The sequence below is a fragment of the Phaenicophaeus curvirostris genome, chromosome Z (assembly GCF_032191515.1).
Source record: "Phaenicophaeus curvirostris isolate KB17595 chromosome Z, BPBGC_Pcur_1.0, whole genome shotgun sequence".
Lineage (NCBI taxonomy): Eukaryota > Metazoa > Chordata > Aves > Cuculiformes > Cuculidae > Phaenicophaeus > Phaenicophaeus curvirostris.
The window spans coordinates 34,136,497-34,149,175 of NC_091431.1; the positions used below are offsets into that span (position 1 = coordinate 34,136,497).

At 43.7% G+C, this 12,679-nt stretch overlaps 1 protein-coding gene across 7 annotated transcripts in view; it reads right to left on the reverse strand.

Annotated features, from left to right (window-relative positions):
- PAM (peptidylglycine alpha-amidating monooxygenase) overlaps positions 1 to 12,679 on the reverse strand; it is a 115,928-nt gene that overhangs the window by 41,582 nt on the left and 61,667 nt on the right. For all 7 annotated transcript variants that reach the window (XM_069880419.1, XM_069880418.1, XM_069880416.1 and 4 more), the window contains exon 7: positions 11,864 to 11,947. In XM_069880419.1, coding sequence (XP_069736520.1) covers positions 11,864 to 11,947 — 84 coding nt within the window. The remainder of the gene's footprint in view (positions 1 to 11,863; positions 11,948 to 12,679) is intronic.

Here is a 12,679-nt window from a genome sequence, read left to right on the forward strand (position 1 = left end):
TTTTTTAACTAAATTTTTGGCTATTCGTATAACACAGGTGATGCTGCAGAACTCAACTTTACTAAGTTTAACACTGTTATTGTTAACATTGTCATGGTGATCAGGAGAAGTCCCTGGTGACTGGAAGGAGGGTAACATTGTCCCAATTTTTAAACAGAGTAGAAAAGTGGACCTTGGGAACTACTTATCTGTCATGGAAGACCATGGAACAGATCCTCCTAGAAGCTATGCTAAAGCATGTGGAGGACATGGAGGTGATTAATGGCAGCCAGCATGGCTTCACCAGGGGCAAGTCATGTATGACCATCTTAGTGGCTTTCTACAATGGAGTAATGGACAGATCTGATGCATCTAAACTTCCGTAAAGCCTTTGACACGGTCACCCACAACATCCTTATCTCTAAATTGGAGAGATAGGGATTTGATGGGTGGACGGTACAGTGGATAAGAAACTGGTGGGATGGTCATATTCAAAGACTAGTGGTCAATGGCTCAAAGTCCAGATGGAGATCTGTGACTAGTGGTGTCCCTCAGGGTCCGTACTATCACAGAATCACAGAATCACAGAATAACCAGGTTGGAAGAGACCCACCGGATAATCGAGTCCAACCGTTCCCATCAAACACTAAACCATATCCCTCAGCACCTCATCCACCCGTGCCTTAAACACCTCCAGGGAAGGTGACTCAACCACCTCCCTGGGCAGCCTGTGCCAGTGCCCAATGACCCTTTCTGTAAAGAATTTTTTCCTAACGTCTAGCCTAAACCTCCCCTGGCGGAGCTTGAAGCCATTCCCTCTTGTCCTGTCCCCTGTCACTTGGGAGAAGAGGCCAGCACCCTCCTCTCTACAACGTCCTTTCAGGTAGTTATAGAGAGCAATGAGGTCTCCCCTCAGCCTCCTCTTCTCCAGGCTAAACAACCCCAGCTCTCTCAGCCGCTCCCCATAAGGCCTGTTCTCCAGCCCTTTCACCAGCTTTGTTGCTCTCCTCTGGACTCTCTCCAGAGCCTCAACATCCTTCTTGTGGTGAGGGGCCCAGAACTGAACACAGTATTCGAGGAGCGGTCTCACCAGTGCCGAGTACAGAGGGAGGATAACCTCCCTGGACCTGCTGGTCACGCCGTTTCTGATACAAGCCAAGATGCCATTGGCCTTCTTGGCCACCTGGGCACACTGCTGGCTCATATTCAGTCGGCTGTCAACCAACACCCCCAGGTCCCTCTCCTCCAGGCAGCTTTCTAGACAGACTTCTCCCAGTCTGTAGCACTGCATAGGGTTGTTGTGCCCCAAGTGCAGGACCCGGCATTTGGCCTTGTTAAACCTCATGCCGTTGGACTCTGCCCAGCGGTCCAGCCTGTTCAGATCCCTTTGCAGAGCCTCCCGACCCTCCAGCAGATCGACACTTCCACCCAGCTTAGTGTCGTCCGCAAACTTGCTCAGGGTGCACTCGATGCCTTCATCCAGATCATTGATGAAGACATTGAACAGGGCTGGACCCAGCACTGAGCCCTGGGGAACCCCACTTGTCACTGGCCTCCAGCTGGATTTCACACCATTTACCACCACTCTCTGGGCCCGGCCATCCAACCAGTTTTCCACCCAGGAGAGTGTGTGCCTGTCCAGCCCAGAGGCTGACAGTTTCTCAAGCAGAACGCTGTGAGAAACTGTGTCAAAGGCTTTGCTGAAGTCCAGGAAGACCACATCCACAGCCTTTCCCTCATCCAGTAGCCGGGTCACTTTGTCATAGAAGGCGATCAGGTTAGTCTGGCAAGACCTGCCTTTTGTGAACCCATGTTGACTGGGCCTGATCACCCGGTTCTCTTGCATGTGCTTCATGATAGCACTCAAGATCACCTGTTCCATGACTTTCCCTGGCACTGAGGTCAGGCCTGTCAGTCTGGTGTTTAAACATATTAAACATAAACATATCTGATATTAAACAGCACCTATGACTGGTGCAGTTTAATATCTTTATCAATGATATTGAAAGCCAGATTGAGTGCACCCTCAGCAAGTCTGCAGATGACACTAAGCTGAATCATGTAGTTGCCACATGGGAAGGACGGGATACCATCCAGAGGGACTTGGAGAGGCTGGAGAAGTGGGCCTGTGAGAACCTCATGCGATTCAACAAGGCCAAGTGCAAGGTCCTACACCTGGGTTGGGGCAATCCCTATTTCAGTACACAATGGGGGATGATGTCATTGAGAGCAGCGCTGCAGAGAAGGACTTGGGGATGCTAGTCAATGAGAAGCTCGACATGAGCGGGCAATGTGCGCTTGCAGCCCAGAAGGCCAACCGTATCCTGGGCTGCATCAAAAGAAGTGTGGCCAGCATCTTTAGGGAGGTGATTCTGCCCCTCTACTCCACTCTTGTAAAATGCCACCTGGCGTATTGTGTCCAGTTCTGGAAACCCCAGCATAAGAAGAATATGGAACTGTTGGAATGGGTCCAGAGGAGGGCTACAAAGATGATCAGAGGGCTGTAGCATATGAGGACAGACTGAGAGAGGTGGGCTTGTTCAGCCTGGAGAAGAGAAGGCTCCCAGGAGATCTTACAGCAACCTTCCAGTACCTGAAAGGAGCCTACAAGAAAGCTGGAGAGGGATTATTCATACAGGCCTGTGGTGATAGGATGAGGGGGAACAGGTATAAACTGGAGAAGGACAGATTTAGACTAGCCATGAGGAAGAATTTCTTCACCATGACAGTGGTGAGACACTGGAAAAAGCTGCCAAGGGAAGTTCTGGATACCCCATTCCTGGAGGTGTTTAAGGCCAGGTTGGATGAGGCCTTGGGTAACCTGATCTAGTGGGATGTCCCTGCGCATGGGAGGGGGTTGGAACTAGATGATCTTCCCTTCCAACACTAACTATTCTATGATTCTATGATTGTTAGAAAGTTTGCACTAGTGATTTTAATGAAAGTTGAGAAATGTTTGCTTACTTTCAGAATATTTTATTTTATTACTTAGAATAAAATTTTAAATTTAAAAATCTAAAATGCAACTAGTAGTTTTGTGCCACTCAGTTTTTCAATTTACAGTTGAAAGCATCATCTTCCTGTCTTTTAAATATTGCTTTTTCAGCCCACAACAATAAAACCAAACCTGTCACATGCCAAATGAGTCATGTTTGAAAAATCTAACCCTTACTATGTCATAGTATCTCTTTTAAAAATATTGCAGCAGGAGGGAAACAACTCAAATATATTTCACGCTACTTAAATTTTCAGAGAATTGAAAAAAAAAAATCAATATTTTCATCTAAATTGAGCAATTTCAAAGTGAATTGGAAACAGTGGGAAAGTTACTATTGCTGCTATATGAGACAGGAGAAATGTAAATCTACTTCTGGCACAAGAAGTGTCAATCTGCAGTGTCAATAATGGACAGATCATAGAATCATAAAATCACAGAATCATAGACTTGCTAGGTTGGAAAAGACCTTAGAGATCATAGAGTCCAACTGTGCCTGTCCACTACTAAATCACAACCCTGAGCACCTCATCTACCCCATCTTTTCAGTACCTCAGGGGATGGTGACTCAATCATCGCTCTTGGGCAGCCTATTCCAGTACCCAATAACCCTTTCAATGATGAAATCTTTCCTAAGGTCTAATCTGAACCTTCCCTGGCAAAACTTGAGGTCGTTTCCCACTTGTCCCATAGTCTGTCACTTGGGAGAGGAGACCAACACCCATCTCTCTACAACCTCCTTTCGGGTAGCTTAGCCTCCTTTTCTCTGGGCTAAACAACACCAGTTCCCTTGGCCGCTCCTCATAAGACCTGCTCTCCAGCCCCTTCACCAGCTTCTTTGGACACGCTCCAGGACCTTAGTGTCTTTCTTGTAGCAAAAGGCCCAAAACTGAACACAACATTCAAGGTGCCGCCTCACTAGCGCTGAGTATGGGGGCAGAAGCACTTCCCTGGTCCTGCTGGCCATACCATTTCTGATACAAGGCAAGGTGCTATTGGCCTACTGGCCCCACTGGTGCACGCCCTGCTGACTGATATTCAACCGGCTGTCAACCAAGACCCCCAGGTCTTTCTCTGCCAGGCAGCTTTCCAACCACTCTTCTCCAAGCCTGTGGCACCGCACAGAGTTCTTGTCCCCAAGTGCAGGACTCAACACTGAGTCTCATTGAGCCTCATCCCACTAGTCACAGCCTGCTGATCCAGCTTGTCCAGATCCCTTTGTAGAGCCTCCCTACCCTCAGTTCCACCCAGCTTAGTGTCAGCCGTGAACTTATCATTCAATCCTCTCATCCAGGTCACTGGTAAAGATAGTGAACAGAACTGGACCCAACACTGAGCCTTGGCAAATAGCACTTGTGATGGGCCTCCAACTGGATTGAACTCCATTTACCAGAACTCTTTGGGCCCGGCCATCCAGACAGTCTTTTACCCAGCAGAGGGTAAACCAGCAGGCCAGTGACAGCCAGTTTCTCAAGCACAATACTGTGAGAAACTGCGTCAAAGGCTTTACTGAAGTCCAGGTACACCGTATCCACAGCCTTTCGCTAGTCCATCACGCAGGATCACCTTATCATAGGAGATCAACTTAGTATGGCAGGACCTGCCTTTCATAAACCCGTGTTGACTGGGCCTGATCGCCCGGTTGTCCTGCTGCATGCATTGGTGTAGATGCACTTCACTTGGGCTGTTGATACTGCCACTCTCCTGTGGGGAATAGTCTTAATTCCTAAGCGACTACTCGCTGTACTTTCTAACTCATCAACAACCTTTGTGTCTTGCCGCCACTTGAAGTGCTACCTCCCACTTCCAAGGTGGCAGACCAAAGGGCCTCACTAGCACACCATCCCTCAGGCACTGGAGTGCCATTCGCAGGCCAGTTTCTATCAAGCCCGGTTTTATTGATTGATGAGCCCCGCTAGTTTCTTGGTAAGCCCCTTGGGGACAAGTCCACCCCATCCTTTGTCAGCAAGTCTGCTATCATGCAGGCCAACCCATGGTCATAGAACCCAAAGTTTTACTCCTCACACCAGGCTCAGAGCCAGGTATTTATTTCCTGACTCTATTCCTACTCCTTTGCTGATCGTTCCCTGTAACAGGATTGACAGAGAAGAACGGTACCTGTGCACTGGATCCCTTCACCACGCATCCAAAGGCCCTGAAGTCCCTCTTATTTGCCCTCAGATGTCTTGTTGGATTTTCATTACTCCCTGCTTGGAAAATCAGTAGTGGATAATAATCCATGGGCCTGACCAGAGCTGGGAGGTTTTTTTTTTCTTGCATCTCTAACCGAGACCCCAGGTAGGCAGCAGACTTCTCTATGTAATGGGTCTGGTCTGCATATTGAGCCTTGTGTTCCCTTTAGAAGGGAGCCTCTATGACAATGACCCATCTTTTCTCCTTAACAGAGGCCGTTTTGATGGATGGCTTATGGTGTCTTAATCTAGGGAATGTTTCTAGGCTTTGAGACCCACCATGCTAATTAAGGTTTGGTTCCACTTGTGGGCCTTCGTATCTGCTGTGCAAGGGAACATGGGAGGCTGAGGTTAAAGCAGAGGAGGCACATCAGCTGCACTGGGCAGGAACCTGCTGCCATTCCCCTCCATCTCCTAAATTTCTCTCTTCAGCTGAATGGAGAGAGGATGGGAAGGCTAACCCATCAATCACTCTTGTGTCTTGCTGTCATTTCAAGTGCTACACCCCACTTCTGCTGACGGGCACACCATCCCTCAGGCACTGGTGTACCATTCCGAGGCTGGTTTCTATCAAGCCTGATTTTATCGACTGATGAGCCCCACTAGGTTCTTGGTAAGCATCCTTTTGCTCCTTTGGGACAAATGTACCCCATCCTTTGTCAACAAGTCTAGTATCGTGCAGACCAACCCATGGTCAAAGAACCCAAAGTTTTACTCCTCACACCATGCCCAGAGCCCCTGCCTGCTTGCCCTGCCTGTACAAACAGCCTCACCACACCCTTCTGATGCATCACACATCTATTTGCCTGCTCGTGTTCGCTGCACTCCTGCCTCTGGTGTTCCTGCTTCTCAGAATGCCACCTCCCCACCAACCGCCCATCTGGGAGCCAATGCTTCTGGGATTCAGGAGCCGCCTGCCTCACGCTCCCTCTACGGCTTCCCTCACTCCAGGGGGGACACCTTTCTGCCTCGATGTAGCTCATGACTGCAGAACTTTCTGTCCCTGCTGCCGATTCTCACTGATTGTGACATACTGGTCAAGACTTTCAGAAATTCCATGACACGTAATAATATTATCTGTGGTTATATTTAGTCATGATCGAGCTAAATACTCTTTTAAGAACCACAGAGTTATGGTTGAAACGGTTTCCTTGCTTCTCCCTACAGCTCAGCTCCTTGAAACATCCCAAGCTGCTGAACCCTCCTGAGTGCTGGCAGGCCATGCTGGTTTCAGTGAAAACTCTTTTCAAGCTTCACTGTGTGACCTAAGCAAAAATATCCTTAAACAATGCACAAACCATGCACAACCTTAAAGACCTTTCAATCTTCTGCTCCAGCTTATCTAACTACTTTGATTCTTTTGCTTCAGCTATTCAGCAAATATGCGGTGCTCTGAGATGAAGAACATACTAGGTACTATTTGCCATGTGGCAAAGACCAGAAAACAGCATTTTTATATACCTCAGAAGCAGGTTTAAATGAAAGCCAATTGTCCATGCAGTTCCCGACTCAAACAAAACCTGAAGCTGTGCTTCTGACTGCCTTTTGTGTGTCGCGCAAATATAACACAATCATATTAATTATTATCTGCTTTTATTTGCCTATGTTAAACAAAATCAACATGCATATTCTGGTTTAAGGTCTTAAATATATAATTTGTTTTCAAAACTGAACCAGACAATTTTGTAATGGTAATTCCAAGTTTAACTGCCAAGAAACTGTCAGATTAGTTAAAAAGAATTGCCATCGCTACTTCTATTAGCTGCGTTTTCTAAGAGAAGTATCTTAAATACTACAACTATCCAGAGTTTGTCAAATGAAATTAAGGAGAAGCCAAATCATCCTGAACAGAAGTACTGTCTTTTAGTAGACTGATTTTGCTAAAATTTCATATGCGAGTCTGACAGGCCTCCTGCCAGTCTCTCTATGCATACCTGCAATCTTGAACTCTTAAGTTACACGCATGATAATCTGCTATCAAAATTAAGACTTCTATGGCTTCTTAGATACTTAAAATTCTGTGTTTTTTTTAAAATAAGATTTAGAAAAATAAACACTTCAAAACCTATTTTCTTTGCAACCCGAGTACATGGATTATAAATTACAGAGCACACAGTTCAAACTATTTCCTCAGATTCTTCAGTGCTCTACTTCTTAAATTGAATAGGAACAATATAGCATTCAAACATATCTGCTAGAATACTTAAATGCTTTCACTGTAACAGAGTGGTGCTTTTTACGAAGCTCCAAATTCCTTGTTATTTCAAAGTCAGTCCTTTAATTTGTACCAGAATGATCACGTATGGTCTCAGAACTGGCTTTGCCTCACTAAAGATAAGAAGTAGCCCCAAAGTTGGAGTACAACCTCTGAGGCAAGTCCAAAGCGAACACCCACTGAGATGTAACTTTGTACAAGGTATATTTAAAAAGACAAAGGCATGCAGAACAAAAATGAACCTGAAGTACTGGAAAAAAACATAAAAGAACAATAGCTGAATATTTTTTCCACAAGTCAAAGTGCTTGCTCTTGCTGGTCTGTTCACTCACCTAAAAGCAGTTAAGCGAAATTCTTTTTATAAGTGTAGAACAAAACTCTTACCTTCAGTCAGTTTGTGAAAAACAAAATACAAGCACAGACTCTCCAGTGGTACTTTCACAATTTACATCCCAAACAGAAGAGAGACAAACAACTGTTGATCCTAGTCTGGTCTAATTCTTTTAACAAATAAATATCTTGTAAAGATCGCAGATGACTGATTTGCTGACAGCATATCACAACATATGATAGACATGAATATATGGGAATACGAATCATAGAATGCCAGGTTGGAATAGACATCAGAGATCATCTGGTCCAACATACCACGTGATATATAGTTTAAATGAGATGGCCTGGCACCCCATCAGGCTGAGCCTTTAAAGTGTCCAGTGTACAGGAATCCATCACTTCCCTGGGGAGACTACTCCAATGTTTAACTGTTCTCATGGTGAAAAATTTTCTTCTGAAATCCAATCAGAATCTCCCCAGGAGCAACTTAAACCCATTACTCCTTGTCTCTTCCATGTGACTCCTTGTAAAAAGGGAGTCTCCATCCTCTCAGTAGACAACCTTTATGTACTGGTACATGGTAATAACTTCAATGTTAAGCCTTTTGGGTATCAACAAGAAGCACACCAAATTCAGAGTTCAAAGTAGGCTACAACCTAAGTAATAGTTTACAACTCACATGCTTATGAAAAAAAGGTTTTTAAGACATCTTAGCAGCTTCACAGCCAAAAGTAATTACTTTCCCCAACCAAAACCAACAAAATTAAACCCAACACTGAGAACCCCACACCCACATCAAAAAAGCTGGTATATCTGTGATGTGGGTGTAGGGTAATGTGGGTAATATAATTCTGGTAGGGGATGAAATCAATCTACTCCCAGTGAAGAAGCAGGGGTTAGGAGAAGGAACTGAGAATGCAAACATTATGCGTGCCTTATGCAAGAAAAGACAGGGAACGAGAAAGGGAACGAGAAAGAGGATTAAGTCGAAAAAGGATTAAAGACTTCACCAAAAGTTTGCTCCAAGTACAACGAAAAAAAATTAATTGCTTCAAACAATGCAACCATTACACTGAAAATGACAGAATATGATTACCTTTCATACAGAAAAAGTTAAAAGAGATATTACTAATAAACTTCATTATTTTGATCCTGGAGGATAGGGTCTGTATTCTTAAATGTGCTGGAAAAGACTAAGATATTAATACACTGTGTTAATACACAACATTAATCTTCGTTATAGAGAGGACAGGAAAAAAGAAATTCTACGTATTAGAAAAAACTCATATATTTAAAAATAAGATCTAAAGGCATTTATAGGGAAGAATAAATTCTGAAAAGTATGATAACTGAATTGCATATCCATATGTCCCAAGCTGAAAGCTGACTGGGTGCTCTTATATATCTTATGATGACTAGATTCACTTTTGAATCTGAATCCAAAACACTAACGAACACATTAAAAAGACAGACTAATGTCTGACAACTTTTTACTTGTCACATAACTGTACCCACTATGAATCATAACTCCAAAATAAAATTGCTTTTGCAAATATAGACAGTGAGGTCAAATAAAGCAACTCCTATTTTTCTAAGATGGCTCTTTGAATATACTCTCAATTTTTTTGTAGAATATTTTTTTTGTTGTTTTTCAGCTTATATTTTAATTATCACAGAATCACAGAATAACCAGGTTGGAAGAGACCCACCAGATCATCGAGTCCAACCGTTCCCATCAAACACTAAACCAAATCCCTCAGCACCTCATCCACCCGTGCCTTAAACACCTCCAGGGAAGGTGAATCAACCACCTCCCTGGGCAGCCTGTGCCAGTGCCCAATGACCCTTTCTGTAAAGAATTTTTTCCTAACGTCTAGCCTAAACCTCCCCTGGCGGAGCTTGAGGCCATTCCCTCTTGTCCTGTCCCCTGTCGCTTGGAAGAAGAGGCCAGCACCCTCCTCTCTACAACCTCCTTTCAGGTAGTTGTAGAGAGCAATGAGGTCACCCCTCAGCCTCCTCTTCTCTAGGTAAGAGATAGGTATCTAGGTAAGTATTTCACAAACTCTGCCAGAGGTGTACAGAACACATACTGCATGGCACTGGGAAGCTGCCAGGTACAGGGCAATTTCTCTGCTTAAATACAAGTATAACCTGTGGTTCATTTACCATGGCATTAGAGAAGGATTTCAGAGGCCATGGGCTCAAACTATTGGTGTAATGCATATTCCTTCCTCAATGCTTTGCTATTATTTAGCTTAACTCCCCTTTCAAGTCCAACATTTTGACTATCACTTAGGCCACGTGGATCTTCATGCTCTCAATCCCAAGTTCCAAGGGAATTATGACCCACAGGTTTTTTTTGGCTCTTGAAGGCCAGAGAGAGGCCCTAATCCTAAAACTGCACAGAAGACATGAGTCAGAGTAAAAATAAGAATTCCTGCATCTCAAAGGTGTTAGAACAAGGCATTTCAGGCTTAAAAAACAAAGAACAACACAAAATATAAATAAAAAAAAAAGCTTGTACCGAAAAAATCTCACATCACCAATATCTCAATGTGAATTAAGAAATCCAAATTTTGTTAAACCAAGCACATAAATTATAGGCAGTGAGGTGGACTGAAAACTGGCTGAATGGTCAGGCCTAGAGAGTGATGAATAGGGTTGCAAAGTCTAGTCAGAGGACACTAACCAGCAGTGTATCCCAGGGAACAATACTGGGTCCAGTCCTGCTTAACATTTCCATTAAGCAGCTGGACGATGGGGCAGTATACTGCTGGCAAAATTTGCTGCCATCCAGAGGGATGTCAACAGGTTGGAGAAGTGAGCTGACAACAACCTGAAGTCCAACAAGAAATGCAAAACCCCGCACCTGGAGAGGAACAACTCCAGTCACCAGCACATGCTGGAAACCAACTCAGCTGGAAAGCAGCTCAGCAGAAAAATCTTTCAGGGTTCTTGTGGACACCAAATTGAACACGAGTCAGTAATGTGGCCTTGCTGCAAGGAAAGCTAATGGTATCCTCAGCTGCAATAGCTAAGGTATTGTCAGCAGGTCAAGGGAGGTGACTCTTCCACTCTGCTCAGCACTCGTGAAGGCACAATAAGCATGCTGTGTGAAGTGTTGGGCTTCCTAGTATGAGAGGCATGGATGTACTGCAGAAGAAGTCTAAAGGGCCACAAAGATCATGAAGAGACTGAAGCTTCTCTCCTCTGAGGAAAGGCTGAAAGAATTTGGAGCGTTCAGCCTGGAGAAAAGGACTACGAGAGATCTTATCTATGTACCCAAGTACCCGAGGGGAAGGAGCAAAGAAGATGGTGTCAGCCTCTTCTCAGCACTGCTCAGTGACAAGACGAAAGGAAATGGATACAAACGGAAACAGAGGAGGTTCCCTCTGAATATAAGGAAACGCTTTCACTCTGAAGGTGACCAAGGAACGGCAGGGGCTGCCGAGAATGTTTGCAGAGTCTCTGTCTTTGGAGATGCCCAAAAGCCACCTAGACATGGTCCTGGGCAACCGGCTCTAGGTGGCCTGGTGGGTAGACTAGATGATTTCCATAAGTCCCTTCCCACCACAACCATTCTGTAATTCTGTGAAACACTCACTGAAAACAACAAGCTTATTAGCAATGTCTCAAATGAGTGTTTCATCCTTTGTTTTTTTTGTTTGTTCGTTTGGGTTTTTTTAATGAAAAGATCCTGTCTCCACTAGTTACAACTTTTTCCAAACACATATACTGTGATTGACTGGCCAGTGCATGTCATCTTTCTCACTATCTACTCATGTAAGGTGGACAGGTTAACGGTGTTTGCACGTATTTGTTTCTTCTTTCTTAAAGAAAAGACTGAATTAAACAGGGAAAAACAAGTTTCTCTTTACATTTAAAATTATTAATCTGTATTTTCATTACTTTAAGGTATTTGCTCTATATTTTTTGAAGAAAAAAAAATCTATTCAAGTTTCAAATGTTTATAGAGATAAAGCAAGCTTATTAAGAAGTCAAGTTAATATACAAACCTTATCACAATTTCCCTATTGACCTTTACCTTCGTGGGTGGCCCTACCAGTAAAATTCTTTGTTAGAAGTAATGTAAATATTTTTGATGCTGTAACTGATAAAACATATATAATAGATTTTGAAAATACATACCTCTAAATGCACTGATATCCCCATAGTGTACCTGGAGCACAAAAAATCTTCCACCTGTTTCTCCTCCAACTCTGAATCCAACACCTAAAAGAAGGAAAATGCACCATTTTCAGAAAATGTGAGATGGTTCACCATTGCTAACCATATCTAAAAATACAAATCACAGCAGTGGCCTACAGTGAAGGGGTAGAAAACTTCATTGAGACAAGTGAAGAAAACACTGTCCTGAAAACTGGGAAAACCACCAGCACAAAACATGTTCCCAAACAGACTAAGAAGCAATGACCATAACTATGCTATTAATGAACAGATACCTGCATTGAGCAGAGAATTTTCTCAATCAAGAATGCAAATATTGATGTATTACATATTAAAACAAAATAAAGTGAAGTTTTGCCATCCTTGTAGGATTTGCTAGAACTTTCATTCCTTGTACAATCTATGAATGATAAAAACTGATTAATATGGACTTACTGAGAACACAGAGAGAATGAAAGGATAAATAGATCTGTAATAAAATATTTTAAGATGTAAACTAACATTGTATGCAGTAAAATCTTGTGGAAATTATGAAGCTATGTTACTTGTTAACAGAAGTAAGCACAGGCACAGAAGAAAACAGAGGAATCTGAAATAATTTGAAAAAATATTCAAAAGAAGCAGAGAAAGCAATTTGGCTCAATCAGCGTATATCGGCGGCAGACACAGTAAGTGCTGCTGCTGGGCACTAGATCGAAGCAAAGGAGCAGTTGGCAGAGCAGGGGAAGCCCAGGAACCCCCGAGGGAGCTAAGCAGGCAGCTCCCCGCTCCCAGGAG